General features: G+C 42.0%; 1 protein-coding gene across 2 annotated transcripts in view; it reads left to right on the top strand.

Annotated features, from left to right (window-relative positions):
• The window catches only part of NUP54 (nucleoporin 54), a 325,681-nt gene that overhangs the window by 211,504 nt on the left and 90,113 nt on the right, over window positions 1-24,064 (top strand). For both annotated transcript variants that reach the window (XM_030190649.1, XM_030190648.1), the window contains one exon: window positions 2,459-2,655. In XM_030190649.1, the coding sequence (XP_030046509.1) occupies window positions 2,459-2,655 (197 nt within the window). The remainder of the gene's footprint in view (window positions 1-2,458; window positions 2,656-24,064) is intronic.

The raw sequence follows: 24,064 nt of genomic DNA, 5'->3' as shown, positions 1-24,064 counted from the left end.
CTACTTGTGACCTGGATTAGCCACTGTTGGAAGCAGGATACTGGGCTTGATGGACCTTCGGTCTGTCCCAGTAAGGCAATTCTTATGTTCTTATGCATAGCTTTGTGATATGCAGAGTATGTTATTAGTCAGGAGAATCTGTAGAAGCAGAGAACTCAAGCGTCCCATGGGAGAGTACAAAAGACAATAAAAAGGGTGAGGAATGGACCACAGGTACCAGAGACTGGAGACGCTCGTTCTTGAGTAAAAAAACATTTATTGATAAAAAGACTCGACGCAACGTTGTGTTTTGGCCACTAGGCCTGCATCAGGAGTCTAGTGTATATGCTTTACATATCTTATGGTTTTATATCATATAAATTACTGTCAGTGTATATCCTTTTCATATCTTATGGTTTTATGTCATATATATAAATTACTGTCACTCATTATTTTGTTTTGTATGTTTTTAACCTTTAATTGTTACTTATAATTGTTTCTACACTCCTGATGCAGGCCTAGCAGCCGAAACACAATGTTGTGTCGAGTCTTTTTATCAATAAACGTTTTTTTTTACTCAAGAACAAGTGTCTTGAGTCTCGAGTATGTCATTAGTATCATCTTGTAGGCAAGTATTAATTATTTTGCGTTAGTTGTTTAATTTTGGAGGTACTACACACTAATCAAGTGGGTCTGTGCTAACAGTTAACACAGCACATTAACTGTTAGCGTGCAATAATTTCCATGTGCCTGCTTGAAAACTAGCATTTTGGAAACTGACAGTTGACAAGGAGTTCTTTACTGCACATTAACTGTTAAGTGCTTTGTGTTACTGCCAGGTTAATACCTCCTCAAGAGTTGTAACCGACTACATAACATGTTATCTGCCATACAGTTCATGTACAGTAGCAACTTTGTATGTATTAACTTCATAGAAGCCCTCTCAAAAATGATGATCGTGATTCCAACAGTTAATGTAGAGATTTATTTATTTATTTTATTTATTTATTACATTTGTACCCCGCGCTTTCCCACATACAGCAGGCTCAGTGCAGCTTACATTGTAAAAGAAAGTATCTTACATGGTAGAAAATAAAGCAAAACAAGAATATGTAGGAAGAGTAGGAGTGGCCTAGTGGTTAGAGTGGTGGACTTTGGTCCTGGGGAACTGGGTTCGATTCCCACTACAAGGCACAGGCAGCTCCTTGTGACTCTGGGCAAGTCACTTAACCCTCCATTGCCACAGGTACAAATAAGTACCTGTATATAATATGGAAGCCGCATTGAGCCTGCCATGAATGGGAAAGCGCAGGGTACAAATGTAATAAAAAAAAAATAAAAAAGTAAACTGTAATGATCATAACTACTTACATAGTGAAAAAGCATTACAAAGGACATGTGAAAAGAATATTAAGAACTGAGAAAAAAACACAGTGGCAACAACGCCCAGGAATATATGAGTTGGAATAGGGAAGGTAGACAAGGATAGGATAGGTAAAAGGGAAGGAAATGGTAAAAGGGTGGAGGGGAGAAGATAAGGGATTGAGTATAAGGGGATTTGAGGATAAGGTCAAATGTGTCATTGGGGTCAAAGTTAGTGTCGATGTCGTAGCAGGAGTATCGTAGGTGGGCTGGTAGAATTAAATTGGTCCATTAGGGTAAGCTTGCTTGAAAAAAAATGGGACTTTAACATTTTCCTGAAAGGTAAATAGTTGTTAATTGCTCGGATGGGAGAGCATTCCAACGCTGACTACCCAGGAAGGAGAAACTAGATGCATAGTATGTTTTGTATTTGATACCTTGGCAGCTACTGCATATTGATTTTGTCAGTTATGTGATAACTGCAAAGCCTTACCACATAATGTAACTAGGGGCATCATAGCCCTTAACAGAAGTACTAGAGAAAAGGGACCCTTGTCCTCTGTTGCCCAATTCATCTAACTGATTTTACTTGTGGTTTCCTTGGAAACACAAGTAGATTACATACTATCTTCTTTAGAAAATCACTAATTTTTCTTGAGAAATAACCTAACCTTAGAGAGTACATAGCAAATTTCACTCTAGAAAATATACTTTAATGGTTATGTGAATATATATAACTGTTGAGGTACTATTATGAGAAGGCAAATAATTTTACTTAAATACCCTTTTGCACATGAAAAATCTGCTTAAATCCTTCACAATTGTTTTGTTATATGAAGCTTTGGTAAGAATTATGTTTTGTGGACCTCCTTGAACTTTGAATTATAAATTGAGACTTTAATCCCGGTAGTAGTAGTTTGCAATCTCCCTTTTTTATGTTGAAAACATCTGGAGATTGAGGCATTTTTAATTTAAAAATCAGTGTTTTGCTATGTGTAGCCCACAGTAAACCTCTATGCTTGATGCATGGTATCAGTGGTTACTGTTTAGTCATAGTTTGGCGTTTTCTGTTATAAACTTCTGCAGATGACTTTGTTGCATTTTGATTGTATTTCAGGACAGAAGTTGTCATATATGTAGTTGAACGCTCTCCAAATGGCACATCAAGGAGAGTTCCATCTACCAACCTGTACAATTATTTTGAGCAAGCCAACATAAAAACTTCACTTCAACAGCTGGGTGTTGCCCTTTCCATGGCCAGGACTGAACTCTCCCTGGCCCAGATCAAGCAGCTTCTACAGAACCCACCTGCTGGTATGTATCTCTGAATTCACCTGTTGAATGAAGAACACCTAAGCAGAATTCCAAGTATTAAAATAGACATTGTGGCAATTACTTAAAATAAATCTTGAGCCAAAGAAAATCTGTTTCTATGTGAAAACCACTACTTGGTCTGCTGAAAGAATCCTCCAGTGCTGCTTCTGAAGTCCATTATTTCATGTAGTTGTTATATTTAAATATTTTTGGCAGAATGTTGCTGCATGAGTGTAGGCAGACCCGAAGCCTTGAGGAAAACAAAGGAATTTATTAATGTGCAAGAAAAGGGGTATAACCCGTTCCTTTCTCAGGTAGAGAAATAAACACAATAGAAATCAGTCTTTGGAGTCAAGAATTCTTTCCTATGGCCTGCTCCTGCAGTGCCACAACGTGCACTAGACCATCACAAACAGCTTGACTCCAGCTGGGCTGCAGAGTTAAAGTTTTGTCTTTCAAATTTCTGCACAACCTGGCTGGCTTGGTCCTGGTTTCCAGAGTTATTTAACAGGATTCCGAGATAAACTTGGCCTGCCTGGGTGGAGCTTCAGCAGCTTACACATATGGAGTGAGCTCCTCTCTGCTCTATAGTGTGTTCGCTAATGTGGCTCCATGACTGGGAGGGAGTACTGTTGAGGGGTTGCACTAATTTCCTATAGACTCCATGCAAAGCATGTTCTTTCTTCCTAGTTAAAAACATTTTTCCTACTTTGGGCCAAGCCTTTGTGTTTTGGTCTTGGAGTTTCAAGAGCAGTCAATATGACAGTTGAGTCATCTGTAATATAGTGGTTTTATTCAGAAGTAAACCTAGTCTGCCACTGAAGAATCAAATACAAAGATATTTGAGTTCAGTAGACATACAGATCTTAAAAGATAAAATAATGTTTCTTTAGCTTCAAGCCCAGTTGGATCTTACTCCTCTCTGATGGTCACTGTTTGACACAAGAGTCCAAAGGTGAGGCTTTCAGGAAACTTTCTCTGAGTAGGCTGCATCCTGTTCTATTTATAATTTATTTTTGCCTTTACAGTACAAGTATGCAATTCTTTATTTGAAATTGCAAAAACCAAAAAGCTCCAAAAACTGAAAGTTTTGGTGCCAGAAGTCATCAAGACCCCACCCCCAGCATGGCACATGCTCAAACCACGCAGCTGCAATGCATCTCCTTTTCTCGGCACTTCTACAAGTCAGATGTGCCTATATTGCTTGTTGTGAACTGTGAAAATGTCAAAATAGCTTCAGATTCCCCTCGTGGTAGCAGTGAGAAGAAGAAAAGGACGCGTCTGTTAATATCGATAGCACAGAAAGTAGAGTTATTGCAGAAGCTTGATCGTGGTATATCTATGCAGCATCTAATTGAAGAATATGGTGTGGGAGCAAATGTGACTTAAATGGAAAGCTAAATGGAAAGCATGATGTACTTAGGAACAACAAACATAGTTTGAAATGTCTATATGCGAATGCCAGGAGCCTAAGAAATAAGATGGGGGAGTTGGAATATATTGCACTAAATGAAAAATTAGATATAATAGGCATCTCTGAGACCTGGTGGAAGGAGGATAACCAGTGGGACACTGTCATACCAGGGTACAAATTATATCGTAGTGATAGGGTGAATCGGATTGGTGGAGGGGTAGCATTGTATATTAACGAGAGCCTTGAATCAAATAGATTGAAAATTCTGCAGGAAACAAAACACTCCTTGGAATCACTGTGGATTGAAATTCCATGTGCAAAGGGGAAAAGGATAGTGATAGGAGTGTACTACCGTCCGCCTGGCCAGGACGAACAGACGGATGCGGAAATGTTAAAGGAAATCAGGGACGCAAACAAACTGGGCAACACAATAATAATGGGGGATTTCAATTACCCGCATATAGACTGGGTTAATGTAACATCTGTACACGCAAGGGACATAAGATTTCTTGATGAAATCAAGGACAGCTTCATGGAACAGCTAGTTCAGGAGCCGACAAGAGAAGGAAAAATACTAGACTTAGTCCTTAGTGGTGCTCATGATCTAGTGCAGGGGGTAACGATACGAGGGCCGCTTGATAACAGTGATCATAATATGATCGGTTTTGATATTGGCATTGAAGGAAGTGAAACTAGGAAATCAAGTACGCTAGCGTTTAACTTTAGAAAAGGTGATTACGACAAAATGAGAAAAATGGTGAAAAAAAGACTGAAAGGAGCAGCTCGCAGAGTAAAAAACTTGCATCAGGCGTGGATGCTGTTTAAAAACACCATCCTGGAGGTTCAGGACAAATATATTCCACGTATTAGAAAAAAGGGAAAAAAGACTAAACGTCAGCCGGCGAGGCTAAACAGTAAGATAAAGGAAATCATTAGAGCCAAAAAACAATCCTTCAGAAAGTGGAGAAGAGAACCAACTGAAAGTAACAGGATAGATCATAAGGAATGCCAAGCCAAATGCAAAGCGGAGATAAGGAGGGCAAAAAAGGACTTTGAGAAGAAATTAGCGTTGGAAGCAAAAATACATAGTAAAAATTTTTTTAGATACATTAAAAGCAGGAAACCGGCCAAAGAGTCGGTTGGGCCGCTGGACGAAAATGGTGTTAAAGGGGCGATCAAGGAGGACAAAGCCGTAGCGGAGAAATTAAATGAATTCTTTGCTTCGGTCTTCACCGAGGAGGATTTGGGGGGGACACCGGTGCCGGAAAGAATATTTGAAGCGGGGGAGTCGGAGAAACTAAACAAATTCTCTGTAACCTTGGAGGATGTAATGGGTCAGTTCAGCAAGCTGAAGAGTAGTAAATCACCGGGACCTGATGGTATTCATCCCAGAGTATTAATAGAACTAAAAAATGAACTTGCGGAGCTACTGTTAGAAATATGCAATCTGTCCCTAAAATCGAGTGTAGTACCGGAAGACTGGAGGGTAGCCAATGTTACTCCGATTTTTAAGAAGGGTTCCAGAGGAGATCCGGGAAATTATAGACCGGTGAGTCTGACGTCGGTGCCGAGCAAGATGGTGGAGGCTATTATTAAGAATAAAATTGCAGAGCATATACAAAAACATGGACTGATGAGACAAAGTCAGCACGGATTTAGTGAAGGGAAGTCTTGCCTCACCAATCTAATGCATATTTTTGAGGGGGTAAGCAAACATGTGGACAATGGGGAGCCGGTTGATATTGTATATCTGGATTTTCAGAAGGCGTTTGACAAAGTGCCGCACGAAAGACTCCTGAAGAAATTGCAGAGTCATGGAATCGGAGGTAGGGTATTATTATGGATTAAGAACTGGTTGAAAGATAGGAAGCAGAGAGTAGGATTGCGTGGCCAGTATTCTCAGTGGAGGAGGGTAGTTAGTGGGGTCCCGCAGGGGTCTGTGCTGGGTCCGTTGCTTTTTAATGTATTTATAAATGACCTAGAGATGGGAATAACTAGTGAGGTAATTAAATTCGCCGATGACACAAAATTATTCAGGGTCGTCAAGTCGCAGGAGGAATGTGAACGATTACAGGAGGACCTTGCGAGACTGGGAGAATGGGCATGCAAGTGGCAGATGAAGTTCAATGTTGACAAGTGCAAAGTGATGCATGTGGGTAAGAGGAACCCGAATTATAGCTACGTCTTGCAAGGTTCCGCGTTAGGAGTTACGGATCAAGAAAGGGATCTGGGTGTCGTCGTCGATGATACGCTGAAACCTTCTGCTCAGTGTGCTGCTGCGGCTAGGAAAGCGAATAGAATGTTGGGTGTTATTAGGAAGGGTATGGAGTCCAGGTGTGCGGATGTTATAATGCCGTTGTATCGCTCCATGGTGCGACCGCACCTGGAGTATTGTGTTCAGTACTGGTCTCCGTATCTCAAAAAAGATATAGTAGAATTGGAAAAGGTACAGCGAAGGGCGACGAAAATGATAGTGGGGATGGGACGACTTTCCTATGAAGAGAGGCTGAGAAGGCTAGGGCTTTTCAGCTTGGAGAAGAGACGGCTGAGGGGAGATATGATAGAAGTGTATAAAATAATGAGTGGAATGGATCGGGTGGATGTGAAGCGACTGTTCACGCTATCCAAAAATACTAGGACTAGAGGGCATGAGTTGAAGCTACAGTGTGGTAAATTTAAAACGAATCGGAGAAACTTTTTCTTCACCCAACGTGTAATTAGACTCTGGAATTCGTTGCCGGAGAACGTGGTACGGGCGGTTAGCTTGACGGAGTTTAAAAAGGGGTTAGATAGATTCCTAAAGGACAAGTCCATAGACCGCTATTAAATGGACTTGGAAAAATTCCGCATTTTTAGGTATAACTTGTCTGGAATGTTTTTACGTTTGGGGAGCGTGCCAGGTGCCCTTGACCTGGATTGGCCACTGTCGGTGACAGGATGCTGGGCTAGATGGACCTTTGGTCTTTCCCAGTATGGCACTACTTATGTACTTATGTAACGTTTTACAGTGGCAGTGATGACCAGAAATAAATTTTTTTATATATATATATTTTATTAGTTTCACTATATGAACAAACATTATATTTGAAACAGAAAAGGTACATTTGTCAAATAAATAATAAAGTAACATAATATAAGAAATCTTTTGACTAAGTACTCTCAAGTCCACAATTAAGATCCAAGATATACACTTAGGAGAACATTATCGATAACTAAACAGGAAATTAAACAGGTCCTTCCATCAGTGTCCATTTTCATTACAGAGCTATTCACGTCATAGAACTTCTGACTGTTATAAATTCAGAAAGTTGTACAGATTCATAAAACACATATTTCACCGATTGATGGCATATTATACACTTACAAGGGTATCGTAAAAGAAATGTAGCTCCCAGTTGGAGCACTCCTGGCTTTAACAAAAGAAACTGCCTGCGTTTTTTAGGGGGTCTCTTTAGAGACATGTGGAAATATACGGACATTGAGTTCCAAGAATTCCTTTTCTCTATTTTTAAAGAATTTTTTCATGATTAGTATTTTATCCATAGATAAAACTAAGGTTATTAATAGAGTTGCAGAAGACATTAATTCTGCTGTAGGTGTTTCCAGTATAGCTGGAATATCCAAAGGTTGGTCTATTTGTTGGGCAGATAATAAACTTGAGCCAGAGGGGGAAGAGTGTCATCTGTAAACCCTAATATCTCTTTCAGGTATCTATTAAGCATTTCTCTTGGGTAATGGTAACTACCCTAGGGAAATTCAGGAATCTTAAATTTTTTTTTCTCTTTGAACATTCTCCAAACTTTCAATTTTCCTCCTCATATTGGAAACATCTTTTATTATAGTCATTTGTAGGTCTTGTGTTTTTTCTAGTTGTTCAGTCAAAGAATTAGTCTTTACCATGATTTCTTTTTTATCTGTTTCTAATACCACCACAGATTCTTCCACTTTTTTTTTTACTCGAGTCTCAAGGCCCTGAATTTGTGGACACAAAACTTTTCCCAAATTAGCAATTAATGCCCAAAGACTTTCCAGAGTGATCTCAGCTGGTCTTTGCTCTAGAATTTACTTTGTGCTCCTGCGGTAGAAAAATCTTCACCTTCTGAGTTCATAGCATTAGCCATCGTTCCTCCCGCAATTTGGATCGTATGCTCCAGGGTAGGTTGAGGGTTTGAATTTCCCTCAATCCCTCTACTCTCCTGCACGATCTTTCCAGCTCCCGTCGAAACAGACAAAGCCCCATAACCTGGGTGCTTCGGAGACGACGCCATCACAGGGGTTGCGGGGGAGGAGCTCGATGATCGTGGCTAATGATGACCACCAGCAGGGGCAGCATCTCTGGTCCTCCACTCACCGTCGACGCCGCCAATCCGCTGCTCACCGACCCATCTGACACCACGGGTCTTCGCACAAAGGAATCTATAGGACCAATCTGCGAAGAGGTAGGTCGAACAAGGGGAGCTGTGGCCGCCGCTTTCCCTCTTCGCTTAGGCATAGCGAGTACAGAGTCAGAGCGTGAAGACTCGTGACCTGTTCAAGCAACCATCTTGGATCGGTTGCCGAAATTAATTTTTAAAAAAACGAAACATTGAATAGGGCAAAAAATGAAGATCTGGAGCATGTCCAAATTAAGTGGGTTTGTCAACGAAGAAGTGAATGTATGCCATTGACTGATTTGATGGTCGTGAAGCAAGCTAGAAATTACAGTGAAGAACTGAACATTGAAGATGAGTGAATATTTAGGTTGGCTGCAAAAATTTAGGAAGCATTATGGTGTTAAACATCTCAAAATCTGTGGTGAAAAAGCCTTTACTAAGATGATATCAAATGAAAACCTTAATCCTGAACAAATTTACAGTGCAGATGGAACAGCCCTCTACTGGCACTGTGACCCTAGAAAATCATTTACATCTCATGAACGAGCATCATTGGGTTTCAAGGATGCAAAGGACAGGGGTGACTTTTTTTGCATGTACCAATGCTTCAGGCACACACAAATCAAAATTGACAGTGATTGGAAAAGGTCCAACATCTGAAATGTTTCAAATGTGTACCCTATCTACCTGCCGCCGAAATTGGGTGGCGGAGCAGGTGGGGGGGAAGAGGGGTTGGTTGTTGGGAGGCGAGGATAGTGGAGGGCAGACTTATACGGTCTGTGCCAGAGCCGGTGATGGGAGGCGGGACTGGTGGTTGGGAGGCGGGACGTACTGCTGCGCAGACTTGTATGGTCTGTGCCCTGAATAAGGCAGGTACAAATCAAGGTAAGGTTTACACATATGTTTGTCTTGTTGGGCAGACTGGATGGACCGTGCAGGTCTTTTTCTGCCGTCATCTACTATGTTGCTATGTATATGTATACTAACAAGCAGGGCTGTGGAGTTGAAAGCAATTTTGGGTGGAATCAGAGTCGGCAAAGATGTACAGACCCAACTCTAGCTTTAAAATTAAAACTTACATTACAGTTAGGGTTGTACATCGATCAAAAGTTTCAGTCACACAATCGTGATTAAAAATTTTGATCTCGCGGTCGATTGCATGGTCCAACTGTAAAATTAATGTAACATAGTAGATGACGGCAGAAAAAGACCTGCACGGTCATCCAGTCTGCCCAAGAAGATAAATTCATATGTGCTACTTTTTTATTTGTACTGTCCTCTTCAGTGCACAGACCGTATAAGTCTGGCCAGCCCTATCCCCGCCTCCCAACCACCAGCTCTGGCACAGACCCTATAAGTCTGCCCAGCACTATCCCCGCCTCCCAACTACCAGTCCCGCCTCCCACCACCAGCTCTGGCACAGACCGTATAAGTCTGCCCAGCCCTATCCCTGCCTCCCACCATCGGCTCTGGCACAGACCGTACAAGTCTGCCCAGCACTAGTCCCGCCTCGCAACCACCAGCCCCAGCACAGACCGTATAAGTCTGCCCAGCACTAGTCCCGCCTCCCAACCACCAGCCCCAGCACAGACCGTATAAGTCTGCCCAGCCCTAGCCCCGCCTCCCAACCACCAGCTCTGCCACCCATTCTAGGCTAAGCTCCTGAGGATCCCTTCCTTCTGCACAGGATTCCTTTATGTTTATCCCACGCATGTTTGAATTCCGTTACCGTTTTCATCTCCACCACCTCCCGCGGGAGGGCATTCCAAGCATCCACCACCCTCTTTGTGGAAAAAATACTTCCTGACATTCTTATTGAGTCTGCCCCCCTTCAATCTCATTTCATGCCCTCTCGTTCTACCGCCTTCCCATCTCCGGAAAAGGTTTGTTTGCGGATTAATACCTTTCAAATATTTGAACGTCTGTATCATATCACCCCTGTTTCTTCTTTCCTCCAGGGTATACATGTTCAGGTCCACAAGTCTCTCCTCATACGTCTTGTAACGCAAATCCCATACCATCCTCGTAGCTTTTCTTTGCACCGCTTCAATTCTTTTTACATCCTTAGCAAGATACGGCCTCCAAAACTGAACACAATACTCCAGGTGGGGCCTCACCAACGACTTGTACAGGGGCATCAACACCTCTTTTCTTCTGCTGGTCACACCTCTCTCTATACAGCCTAGTAACCTTCTAGCTACGGCCACCGCCTTGTCACACTGTTTCATTGCCTTCAGATCCTCAGATACTATCACCCCAAGATCCCTCTCCCCATCCGTACCTATCAGACTCTCACCGCCTAACACATACGCCTCTCTTGGATTTCTACTCCCTAAGTGCATCAATTTGCATTTCTTCGCATTGAATTTTAATTGCCAAACCTTAGACCATTCTTCTATCTTTTTCAGATCCTTTTTCATGTTTTCCACTCCCTCCGGGGTGTCCACTGTGTTTCAAATCTTAGTATCATCCGCAAATAGGCAAACTTTACCTTCTAACCCTTCGGCAATGTCACTCACAAATATATTGAACAGAATCGGCCCCAGCACCGATCCCTGAGGCACTCCACTACTCACCTTTCCCTCCTCCGAGCGAACTCCATTCACCACCACCCTCTGGCGCCTGTCCGTCAACCAGTTCCTAATCCAGTTCACCACTTTGGGTCCTATCTTCAGCCCATCCAGTTTATTTAAGAGCCTCCTGTGGGGAACCGTGTCAAAAGCCTTGCTGAAATCTAAGTAGATTACGTCTATAGCACGTTCACGGTTCAATTCTCCGGTCACCCAATCAAAGAATTCAATGAGATTTGTTTGGCACGATTTCCCTTTGGTAAAACCATGTTGTCTCGGATCTTGCAACTCATTTTCTTCCAGGAAATTCACTATCCTTTCCTTCAGCATCGCTTCCATTACTTTTCCAATAATCGAAGTGAGGCTTACCGGCCTGTAGTTTCCAGCTTCTTCCCTATCACCACTTTTGTGAAGAGGGACCACCTCCGCCGTTCTCCAATCCCTCGGAACCTCTCCCATTTCTAAGGATTTATTAAACAAATCTTTAAGAGGACCCGCCAGAACCTCTCTGAGCTCTCTCAATATCCTGGGGTGGATCCCATCCGGTCCCATGGCTTTGTCCACCTTTAGTTTTTCTAGTTGTTGATACACACTGTCTTCCGTGAACGGTGCTATATCCACTCCATTCTCAAATGAACTTTTGCCAGTCCATCGTGGTCCTTCTCCCGGATTTTCTTCAGTAAAAACAGAACAAAAGTATCTATTTAGCAAATTTGCCTTTTCTTCATCATTATCTACATAGCGGTTTGCAGTCTCACAATTCCCTTTTTAGTCATTCTCCTTTCACTAATATACCTGAAGAAATTTTTGTCACCCCTCCTTACCTTTCTAGCCATTTGTTCTTCCGCTTGCGCTTTCGCCAGACGTACCTCTCTCTTGGCTTCTTTCAGTTTCCTCCGGTATTCCTCCCTGTGTTCCTCGTCTTGAGTTTTTTTGTATTTCTGGAATGTGAACTCTTTAGCCTTTATTTTCTCAGCCACTTGCTTGGAGAACCATATCGGTTTCCTTTTTCTCTTGCTTTTATTTACTTTCCTTACATAAAGGTTTGTAGCATGTACAGATAGTTGTTTACATTTTTTATTGATCCTAAACATTCAACCAATAACTTTGATTCCACTTTCCTTAAAAGAACACAATTTCTTCAAGCATGTGAAAGGCAATTTTATAAGCTTCTGCATAGAGAGACGTGAGCCAATTAAGCACCAAATGTGACTGCAGTGAATGGTTTTTTTTTTCTGGATTTAGCTGGCATCTTTCTCAGTAGTAGCTGTAGGTGAGCTACATTCAGATACACTAGGTATTTTCCTGTCCACAAGTGAATTAGAATCGAATTTTGTTTGTTTTTGTCCACAATAATTTTTATTGGGATTACATTGGGAACAATGAACACCACAACCAATGAAACATAAGAGCCATACTGGATCAGACCAATTGTCCGTCTAGACCAGTATCCTGTTTCCAACAGTGGCCAGGCCAGGTCACAAGTACCTGACAGAAACCCAAATCGTGATAACATTCCATGCTACCAATCCCAGGGCAAGCAGTTGCTTCCCCATGTCTGTCTCAGCAGACTATGGACTTTTCCATCACCATATGTGCCAGTGTACCACACACATTGCACTTCACATATTCAGAATCTAATTTTATACTTGTGGCAATGGAAGGTTAAGCAACTTGCTCATGATCACAGAGACCAAGAGCAAGATTTGAACCTGGTTTTGCTGGTTTTCAGCCTGGTACTGTAACCACTAGTCTACTCCACAAAGCTGCAGAACTTCCTGTTAGAGAGAGAGGTTTAGGGCCAGGTGAGACACAGTGTGCTTTCACTGCATTGATCAAGGCCAAGGTACAGAGAGAAGGCGTACGCAAAGGAGAGGGGGCTGCCAGAGCAGGGTGCCTATTTTGAGGCACCAAGTTATAGAATTACCGCCATAGACTACACAAATTAATTAGCCATTAAGCCAGTTATTTAAACAAAGCAATTGATTGGCACTCTTAGGGAGCAGAGATGATGTACGTTTGTCAATAATAAATCCTGCTTTGGAGAATAAACATTCACATGGAACTGTGGGTGCTGGAGTACAAAGATAACGTCTTGCCAGTTTTGAGAGAGCTGGGTACCCGGTGCAGCATGTTCTCCACCAGTCTAAAACGTGAACTTCTCCAGTTGAAGTGTGCTCTGCTTTATAAAGTTCCAGCTCGACTACAGATTGTTCTTCATTTCCATCATCAGAGCTAGGTGGCAGATTGAATTTCATTTTCTTTTGTGGTTGTTTCTTGGGAGATAGAAATAAAGGTCTAGGGCTTGAAGTTTCCGCTGCAAGCAATTGTTTGATGGAAACCCAAGTATCTTCACGATCTGTATGAGTAAGAAATGTCAACTTCTTGAACTGCACATCCAAAGCACATGCTATGGACAAAACTTAGCATTGAAACTCTGCTTGCGCCTGCTAAGCTCTTCACAAAATATCTCCTTAAAGTGAATTATGTATGCAGGATCATCATCAGGTATGGTAAACTCACGCATCAAATGGCAAATTGTAGGCAGAACAACTGAGCAAGATACATGTGCAAGACCACAGCAAGCAACTGATGTTACACCATAGTGACCCAGGGGTGAAATGTTTACAACACAGACTTCCCAATACAGATCTATGCAGATTGTCATACATACACCTATCCATCACTGTACTGCTAGCAGTCTTACATTCTTGGAATTTGTTACGTTTGTATCCCACATTTCCCCACCTATTTGCAGGCTCAATGTGGCTTACATAGTACCGTAGCGGCGTTCGCCGGTTCCGGTCTGAACAAATACAAAGGGTACATAAGGACAAGGTGTGGTTGTGGTAGAGTGGGAATTGTATATATAGATATATTGGGGGAACATTAGGCAGGAAGAGGGAGAGTTGGGTTGAATCCATTGCGTTCTTGGTGTTGTTGTGTAGCTGGTATTCTTGTCCTTATGTTGGGTCGGTGGGGTATGCTTTTTGGAACAGGTTCATTTTTAGTTTTTTCCGAAACTTTAGGTGGTCTTACGTTGTTTTTCCTATTTTTGGTAGTGCATTCCATAGTTGCGCTCTTAAGTAGGAGAAGCTGAATGCATATGTTGATTTGTATTTGAGTCCTTAGTTGTTTGGGTAGTGGAGATTCAGGTATGTTCGACTTGATCTTGTTGTGTTTCTGGTTAGTAGGTCTATGAGGTCTTTCATGTATCCAGGGGCTTCACTGTGGTTAATTTTATGGACAAGGAGCAGATTTTGAAAGCAATGCGTTCTTTGATTGGGAGCCAGTGCAGTTTTTCTCGGTGGGGTTTGGCGCTTTCAAAACGCGATTTGCCAAATATAAGCCTGGCTGCTGTGTTTTGAGCGGTCTGGAGTTTCTTTATAATTTGTTTTTTACAGCCCGCGTAGATTCCGTTGCAGTAGTCTGCATGGCATAGCACCATTGAAAAACTACACTGGCTCCCACTAAAAGAACGAATTACGTTCAAAGTCTGTACCCTGGTCCACAAAATCATCTACGGAGAAGCCCCAACCTACATGTCAGACCTTATAGACTTGCCTATTAGGAACGCAAAAAGATCATCACGCACATTCCTCAGTCTCCACTACCCTAACTGTAGAGGGATGAAATACAAATCCATATATGCGTCCAACTTCTCATACATCTGCACGCAGCTATGGAACGCACTACCAAAGGCCGTAAAAACAATGCAAGACCTAACCATCTTCCGAAGACTTCTGAAAACAGACCTTTTCAAGAAGGCCTACCACAAACATCCAGCTTAAATACTAAATACTAACATTATACATGATCTATACAAATGCGAACTTCTGTTACTTGACTGTTCAACCTCTTTGCTATTAATGATCAAACACTACCTCTCTATCCTAATGCTGAACAGAACTTCTCAATAGACGATGAACTGACGTCTGTTACAATCTAACCTATTACTCAGGAACCGTCTTGCACTACCATAATGTATTCTTTACCATGTATGTATTACTCAGGAATCTTCTTGAACTACCACAATTTATTCTTTACCATATATGTATCACATGGTATATGGTATATATCACGATTTATTCCTTTTACACCATGTCCCATATATGTTACCATGCATGTATACACCATGAACGTTACCATGTATGTATGCTCCTTAATGCAATGCCAATTGTAACTCTGTTAACCGGAAATGTAATTCGATTCTTAATGTCACCAGTATCGAGATTTCTAATATTTTTATATAAATTTTTATGCCGTGCTCAGTCACACTGTCGTGCCCATTATACCAAAATAAACTCTGGATAGGGTACACAGTCACCAAACATCATCGCACATGTCCTTCCTTCCTTCCATTTACAATACTGGTTAAATACTCTAAATGTGATCTAATGTAGAATTTTATAGAAGAATGAAACTTATCTTGATTGACGATGTGTGCTGGCTGTAGCACCTCCAGACACCATAAAACTAGTGCTTTGTGGTTAAAATTATTATGGAGTCGGAATTTTAACCACAAAGCACTAGTTTTATGGTGTCTGGAGGTGCCACAGCCAGCACACATCGCCAATCAAGATAAGTTTCATTCTTCCATAAAGTTCTACATTAGATCACATTTAGAGTATTTAACCAGTATTGTAAATGGTAGGAAGGAAGGAAGGACATGTGCGATGATGTTTGGTGACTGTGTACCCTATCCAGAGTTTATTTTGGTATAATGGGCACGACAGTGTGACTGAGCACAGCATAAAAATTTATATAAAAATATTAGAAATCTCAATACTGGTGACATTAAGAATCGAATGATATCCAACACCAGGTTTATTGTTTCAATCCCATACCTGATTCAGTAACCGGAAATGTAAGCCACATTGAACCTGCAAATAGGTGGGGAAATGTGGGATACAAATGCTACAAATAAATAAAATTGTATTAAGTTGTGAAATATTTCCCTTGGGAAGAATGGTTTCACACGTTTGAGTTTCCACATTGAGTAGAACATTTTCTTTATGGTGAATTTCGCTTGATTCTCGAGTGAGAGATTCCGGTCGATTGTTACTCCGAGGATTTTCAAACTGTCTGCGATAGGAAGGGTGTAACCTGGGGTGTTTATGTTTGTGGGTTTATATGTGTTGTATTGGGATTAGATTATGAGAAAGTGTGTTTTTTCTGTGTTGAGTTTTAGTTAGAATGCGTTTGCCCATGAGTTCATGATGTTCAAACTGAGATTGATTTCATTGGTGATTTCTGCCAGGTTGTGTTTGTAGGAGATATATATTGTTACATCATCGGCATATATGAATGGGTTGAGGCCTTGGCTAGTGGGGTCATCATGAGGTTGAAAAGGGTCGGTGATAATGGTGATCCTTGTGGTACTCCGCATTCTGTTTGCCAGGGTAATGATGTGTTTTGTGCTAGCTTTCACTTGATATGTTCTAATGGTTAGGAAGCCCTTGATCCATTTGAGTATGTTTCCGCTGATTCCAAAGTACTCCAGTAGTATATTATGATTGACCATGTCGAATGCACTGGACATGTCAAATTGTAGTAGAAGTATGCTTTTTCCTATTGTTATTTCCTGCTTGAATTTAGTTAAGAGAGTGAGTAGTACTGTAAGGGGCAGAGTCCTGATTGTGATTTGTGTAATATTGTGAATTTGTCTATGTAGTCATTAAGTTGTTTGGTTACCAAGCCTTCCATTAGTTTGACTACCAGTGGGATGGATGCTACTGGACAATAGTTGGTGATGTGTCATTTGTTTTTTTTTTCTTGGTGTCTTTTGGTATTGGGGTGAGTAGGATGTTGTCTTTTTCTTTAGGGAAGGTACCTTGTTGAAGCATGAAGTTTAAATGGGATGTGAGGTCTGTTGTGAAGCGATGGGGGACAGATTTTATTAGGTAACTGGGACAGGTATCCAGTTGACAGTGGCTGTTGGAGTACTTGTCGGCAGTGAGGAGATCGAATTTTGTCCAAATTCGGTCCGCTAGGTATTCACCAGGGGGTGGGTCCAGTTCACTAATGAAGGTTTCGATGTCCATGTTGTCCTGGGGTATAGTGTATAAGCAAAAAGGGGCCTTGCTTATACACTTCAGGAGAGTTCATGCACATACACTACAACCTCATTACCCAATTCTCTCTAACCTTGCAGCATGTCAGATCACAGGCATGGCATAATGGTTACCTTTCTGGCAATCTGTCCCACAATTTCCCCATTGAGAGAGAGATGGAGAAATGTGCAAATTATCTAGAACCCAGAAACACTAACAAAAATGGGCAATTCATATTCTTAGGAGAACTACATCTAGTCACATGCCAAAGATATTAAAGCCTCACACAAAGTGAAGATATCATGTCCACTTGCCTTATAGTAGTAAAAATGTCCTGCCAAAGTCACAGTGAATGAACATTGTGGCTTTCATACCATTACTGTCCTAGAAGCTCTACCACATCTAACCCATCATAGAAGGGGCTACAGTATCATCAGTAGGACAACACATTGAAGCGCTGGATGAGTCTAGATGAGAGTGCACAGTTCATTCATGTGTGCAAGCTTTGTAGGAACAGAAAGTGCTTATCATAGCACACGGATGCACTTTCTTGCCAACATATTACCAGCAACAACCAGGAAATGAAAAAGGGAAGAGTGAGTTGACAGTATTGAGGCTATGGACCATCATGCATTTACATCTACAGAGACATTTTAAATGGTGCTCATATAACATCCATATTCACTTTACACCCATAGGCGTCTATTTATAAAGTGACAGATAGAGATGTCTGTCGTGAGAATGTCCACAGGTGTGGATCAATTTGAAAAGATGGATGTCAATGTCATGAACATCCAGAGGACACCTTAACCTATGTCTGCACCAAGCTTTTATAAACATCCATGTGGACATTTTGGAACAGTGGCTAGTGTTATAGCACAAGTTGTTACCAAGGCTGCCAACAAATAATTGCTGACCACAAGAGTAATTTCACTCATGCAAAGGTTGAGCTGCTGATCAAGGAGGCACTATCCACCGGCAAGTTCTGTTTGTAAGGCCTAGCCAGCGCTTAAGTGCATACTCAAAACAGAGAAAGTGGGTTAGGTTTTGCCACCACCTGAATTCTATTTTCCACAATAATAGTGATCCAGAGGACCTCAAAATAAAATGGAGGCATGTGTGGCACAATGTGAAAAGGAAGGCTGATGGCAGGACCCACCTGGGATATGAGACACAACTAACACCTTTTGGAGAGGGTGGTGGTGACAAGTGAATCCGAGGGTTGTACATGGTGTAGGAGAGCATGACACCTCTTGGCATCCAGAAGCTTCAAGCGAGTACTTCTTGTCTCCTAGTACTTACGTCTAAATGTTGACATAGTACTACGGTGGTTGGTTCCTCCATCCCACATAACACACAGATCTAAATCTCTCACTTCAGAACACAGAACCACTCACATATCCACAGTGGGAGCCATGTGTAACGGTGACAGATGGTGTTCAGACATAGGAGTGAGCTCAACTTGACTCCTCCACACTCTTGTGGCCAATCGGGACTGCTAGGATAACATTTACCTTCCCCACCAAGTCAGATAGCAGCATGAAGTGTGTAGCCTTATGGATTAACTGCAGAATGTGTCTCAAGTGTGCTCTTAGTCATTGGCTCCAGTACCACCTTGCTTATGATGGAACACTTTCTGGCATGTGAGGTCCAACTGTGCACTGAATATTATGTATGGATACAGGACTGGGTTATGATAGCCATGCACTTGCAGACTGCCTTCTCATATATAGGCATATTAACTTTGGCCAAACTTTGGGGTGTATTATCAGTTTATACAATTTGGGTTCCAAAAAGTGGTGGTCATCTGCACACCTGTATCTCCATAGCAAACCCATGCAAATAATCTTTGCACTGGTTTGCACATGCGTGTAGCTAGCTGGTGTACTGTGCAAGGGCTTCTCGCCCTCCATAGTGCAGTGTAGACATGCCTATGAAAGTCCACATGTAGCTATTCAGCAACTAATCAAATTGTCTATAGCAATGAGTTAGATTCCTGATGAGAGAAGTTGTGTGCCTCTCCCTTTTAGCAGATGATTGACAAACATAACTATTTTGGCTAATCCATATTCTTTTACTGACCTGTGGATGATCCATCTGAAGCTGAGGAAGTAGCCAGCTGGAAGAGAAACAATGTTGTTAGGCAAACAGAAGAGGTGAGGTAATAAATGAGGCTGCAGGAGCCAAGTTGCAGATTAAGTGATGGAAAATGGTGGTGAGGAGGATCTTGTGTCGGACCTGGTGCCACCTCCAGTTTGTGAATAGGGCAGATGGAGACAGGGACACAACTGGCGATAGTGTGCAACAGGGACAGACATGCTTCAGGAGACATCAACTCACTGAAGAGGATGCTGGTGCACCAGAGGACAAAGAAGCTGCAGCTCACGTGGCACCTGGTTGAACTATGAGAGAGAGTTTTTAGCTTGCAGCTCTCCTCTCACCATCTTACTCGACACAAGGCACAAGATCTCTGGCCTGTAGGGGATGTACAGGTAATTGCTGCAGTGCTCTCAAACACCTCCCAACCATACATCCCAGTGCTATTACAAACCACCAACACTAACACCGCCTCCTGCACCAACACCAACATCCAGGAGGAGGTCTATCACAACAAGTAGCACGGCTACACAGATGCCCTATCCAGCGCTTCCATGAATACAGCCTCCACCTTTATAGTACATGCCTGGTGCCTCCATTGTTGGTCAGAAGAGAATGATAGTCCCATATTTCCTAGGGCCAGCATATTGTGCAGGTATGGTTGGGGAGGATACAGGGATTACCTCCAAAGAAAGTGACAGTACATCTGCAGCCCTCAGTGCAGTAGTGGCGAAAGGGAGGGAATGGACGGGTATGCGGGGTTGGGACCATAGGAAGGGAAAGGGTGGGAGTGGATGTGGCACAATGGTTTAGGGAAAGGATTGATGGGTGCTTGGAGGGGGTGCAGCAGCATTGAAACAAATGTCACAACTTACTTTCACTGAAAATGTCTGTGTGTTTTATTTATTTATTTATTAGGATTTATTTACCGCCTTTTTGAAAGAATTCACTCAAGGCCGCGTACAGTAAGAATAAATCAAACATAAGCAATAGTTAACAGTGCAATATTCAATTAACAATACATAGTATGCATAGTATACTACTTACAATGTCAACACAATATGTAATAGAATATTTTAATAGACAACATAGGGTATAAGCAAAGATGGAACATATAGACAGGTAAGAGAGTAAGAGGAGTTAGAAAATAAGGTGACTGATTTAAAGAAAGTTGCACATGAGGTTAGAGAGCTGATTAAATGAAGTCATGTCTGGCTGTGTTACCAACCTGTTGTGGGTATACACCCTCACAGATGCATTGTGGTACTAGTCCATCCTCCCAAGTCCTGGAGGTCCAACTGTCCAGCCTCTGACAATGGAAGTCTGCACCTTAGTGCAAGGTTGTGTAAGGTACAGTATGTCAAAAGTATTTTGCACACTTTTCCTGGGCTATATAGAAGTTTACCACCTGAGTTGTCCAACCTTCTGAAGCAGGTCTTCATGTTCCCAAAGGTTCTTTGTGATGAATCTGGTGTTGCGATGGTTCCTATTGAAAAGGCTCCTCAGACTCTTCATGTGGAGCCAGTACGTCAAGACTCATCTCTGGCCATCTTCAAATCTAAGCTAAAAACCCACCTTCTTGATACTGCTTTTAACTCCTAACCCCTACTCACCTTTTCAAAACCCTTACCTTTTCATCCTCCCTTCAACTGTCCCTTATCCCTGATATGTCCTGTCTGTCCTAACCCTTATCCCTCACTTGTCCTGTCTGTCCTAATTAGATTGTAAGCTCTATCGAGCAGGGACTATCTCTCTATGCTCTAGTGTAAAGTGCTGCGGACGTCCGGTAGCGCTATAGAAATGATAAGTAGTAGTAAGTAGTAGTAGTAAATAGGGGTCATGAGCCACTTCCTTTGTGGTTATCTCCTGACGCCTGTGTTGGAAGATGGGCAACAGTGATCAGACTTATGCGACATAAAATGTAGGTTGGGTTGTTTCCTGAATGGCAGGGTGTGGGAGTGTGTGCATTATAGTTGTCACATGTAGCTCATCGTATTTGTCCAGGGTGTGTGTGCATGTGGGAAGGTGCAAGTCTCATTCAGTAGCCAGCCACCGGTGATCCGACTGCTCTTGAATTTCTTGTATATACCAAAGTGTTGCATATACAGTATATGCATCATGGTGTCATCCAGGAAAGTGGACACACATTTGTTACTGCACATGACCTTCATGGATCTGATAAGTGGCCTCCCTCTCTTTAGTGGGTTGAGGGCGATGTGGGTGGGTGCAATCTATTACAAAAAAATAAGGGATTCAAATCATGAAAATCACACACAAAAAATCCGTTCATAGTGTATACCTGTAACTGAGAAAACAAACCTATGAAAACAAAATCAGTAGCTACAAAACATATTGAAAGAATAGAGCCCTCAGCGACCTTCATCCACGATCAAAAATTGTTGCTCTCCTCTTATATCCTCAATCTGAAAAAGTAATGGAGAAAAACCCCAATCTTGAGTTTAAAAAAACAAAGCTATAAATCAATGTTTCTCACTTAGTGGTTCCAATAATCCCATATCTTCATATAACAATTCAAATTCTTTAGTCCTCAAACATCATCATGACATTCACTTATATTTATATCGCTGTCTACAACTGTTCTTCCTTCCAGAGATGAAAAGAGTTTCCTAAGCAGCAGTTGTAGACAGTGATATAAATATAAGTGAATGTGATGATGATGTTTTTAAAGGGTGAGAGATTCAACAAAATCACAATTGTTTCCAAATTCTAGCAAAGTTAAAAAAACAACACTAAAAAAAATAATTAAAACAAAATCAGAAACACACTGTTCATTCTATTTGGGCATTGTCACGTTTTCAAAGCTGAAACTAGGTTTGTGAGCCCTTGGGCCCCTGCCGAGGAGCGGCAATGGCAGGCAAAACCACCCCACACCAGAGACTAGGCAGAACAGGACTGGAACCCCGGACTGGAGTACAGCAGAGGCAAACAAGCAGGAATAAGCAGAGCAGGCACACTTAACCTTCACCTGCATTTGGCCACTTTTCACCAGGAGTTGAACTCCTGACTGCAGGTGGCCGGCAGGACTTACTGGGCAAGGCAGGACTAGATACCCACTAGGCTGAACCAGGACTGAGGGTCAGAGGGGAAAGGAACATACAGGGGCAGCAGGGCAAGGAAGGGAAAGCTAAAGGGCAGGACTGAAAGCTGCAAGCAGCCACTAAAACAGGGAACCAACACACTGATAACAAGACACAGAACTGAAAGCTGCAGAGCAGCCACAAAGACACAAACAGACAAAGACTAAACACAACACTATAACCCAGAGACAGGACTAGCAAACCAACAACAGCCTAATCTAAACTACACACAGCCTAACTAGGAACAAACTAGAATCTCAGGCAAGAACTTAAACAGAAGTGCAACAAGCACCAACATACCAGGGCCTAAGGCGATGCAAAGGCAGAGGGTTTCCAACTGACTAATAAGCCCAGCAGCTGCTGAGGCTCAGCTGCAGCAATTACCAGGCAACTACAGGTGCTGTGTAGGTTCAATCCAAACAGGCAAGTCTGGCAGCCCGGAACCAGACTAGGCTGAAATCTGGAATGGATGACAATAACCAGACAGTCCATTGCAGCCACCAGGTCTGGCCACCAGGTGGCGAGAGGGAGAGCACGAAACATGGGCACAACCGTGACAGGCATTTAATCCAAAGAGTTCAATTGTATTTTAAGTAAAAATCCACTGTTCTTTTCACTAAAGAGTTTTTCGAATGTCTTGCCCTCTGGATGATAATTGTATACAATCAGTCACCACGCATTTTAAACCTGAAAAATTTGTGTTGTTTGTCTAAACAGTGGTGAACAATAGGTTCTTCTACCTTACCGCTGGCCACACAATGGTGATATATGTGTTTTGAACAACTGGAAGGTTTTCCCTACATAGAAAGCAAGGATGTAGAATTAAATAAATAACATTACTTGAAAGGCAACACAAGGCCTAAATGCCGGTGTGGGGTTCCGTTTACAATTATCACACATTAGATAATCACCTCCCATGAGCCAACCTCAACTGACTATATCTGGAACACTCACATCCCTGGGTTTTTTGTTTCTCAGAAGTGAAATAAAAGTTTATTCTGGAAACAAGTAAATAGTGGCTCAAGCAGAAGCTACTGCAACTCTGAAATACTGAAAAGAAATTATTAGAGAGACCCCCTTGTCTCCAAGCTAGTTCACTGCCTTGGGAACAAAGAAGTCCCCTGAACCCTAGTCTGTCACTCATATTTATACAATATATATTATACAATCATTTCAAAACTAATTACCATCTTATCACATCCCACTAACCAATCATCTGATGTCACCAATCATGCTTATGTCACCCAACTACTAGAAACTTCTCTCCCACCGTATCTTTGTCACAAATTCCATTCCCCCTCCTCATGCTACTTCAGCAGTTTTTGTATCACATATCCAAACTGTCACTAAGTTATTTTTGCTGTACCAGCTGACCTAGTGGTGGTCTAGCAGACTGTTCCAACTTCCCCTTTTCACTATCTAAATATAAATTATGCGTAAACATGTTTTTGGGTCCAGTCTAGTCAGGAGGAGTGTGGGTCACATGGCAGTCCTTACACAATTTCACAAGGCCACCCTGCAGCCTATTCTAGTTAGCAAGGATTGCAAATAGCACACAGAATAATTAGGGGGGGGGGGGGGTGAATTAAATATTACATTTAACCCTTGTTTCATTCAGAGGGGTGCTCTGAACATCCAAATATTAGGGGTCCGAGCCCACCACAACCCAAAGTTCCCTATGCTAGTCCTCAAAAGACCTCTTTTTGTAAATCAGATACATAGACAATTCAATCGTTGACTACATTGGGCTGTAAGAAATGTGGCCATTGGGCCAATATGTGATATGCTACTGGAATTACTTCTT

This window comes from Microcaecilia unicolor, chromosome 2 (assembly GCF_901765095.1).
Source record: "Microcaecilia unicolor chromosome 2, aMicUni1.1, whole genome shotgun sequence".
Classification (NCBI taxonomy): domain Eukaryota; kingdom Metazoa; phylum Chordata; class Amphibia; order Gymnophiona; family Siphonopidae; genus Microcaecilia; species Microcaecilia unicolor.
This window is presented reverse-complemented; position numbering and strand designations above follow the sequence as displayed.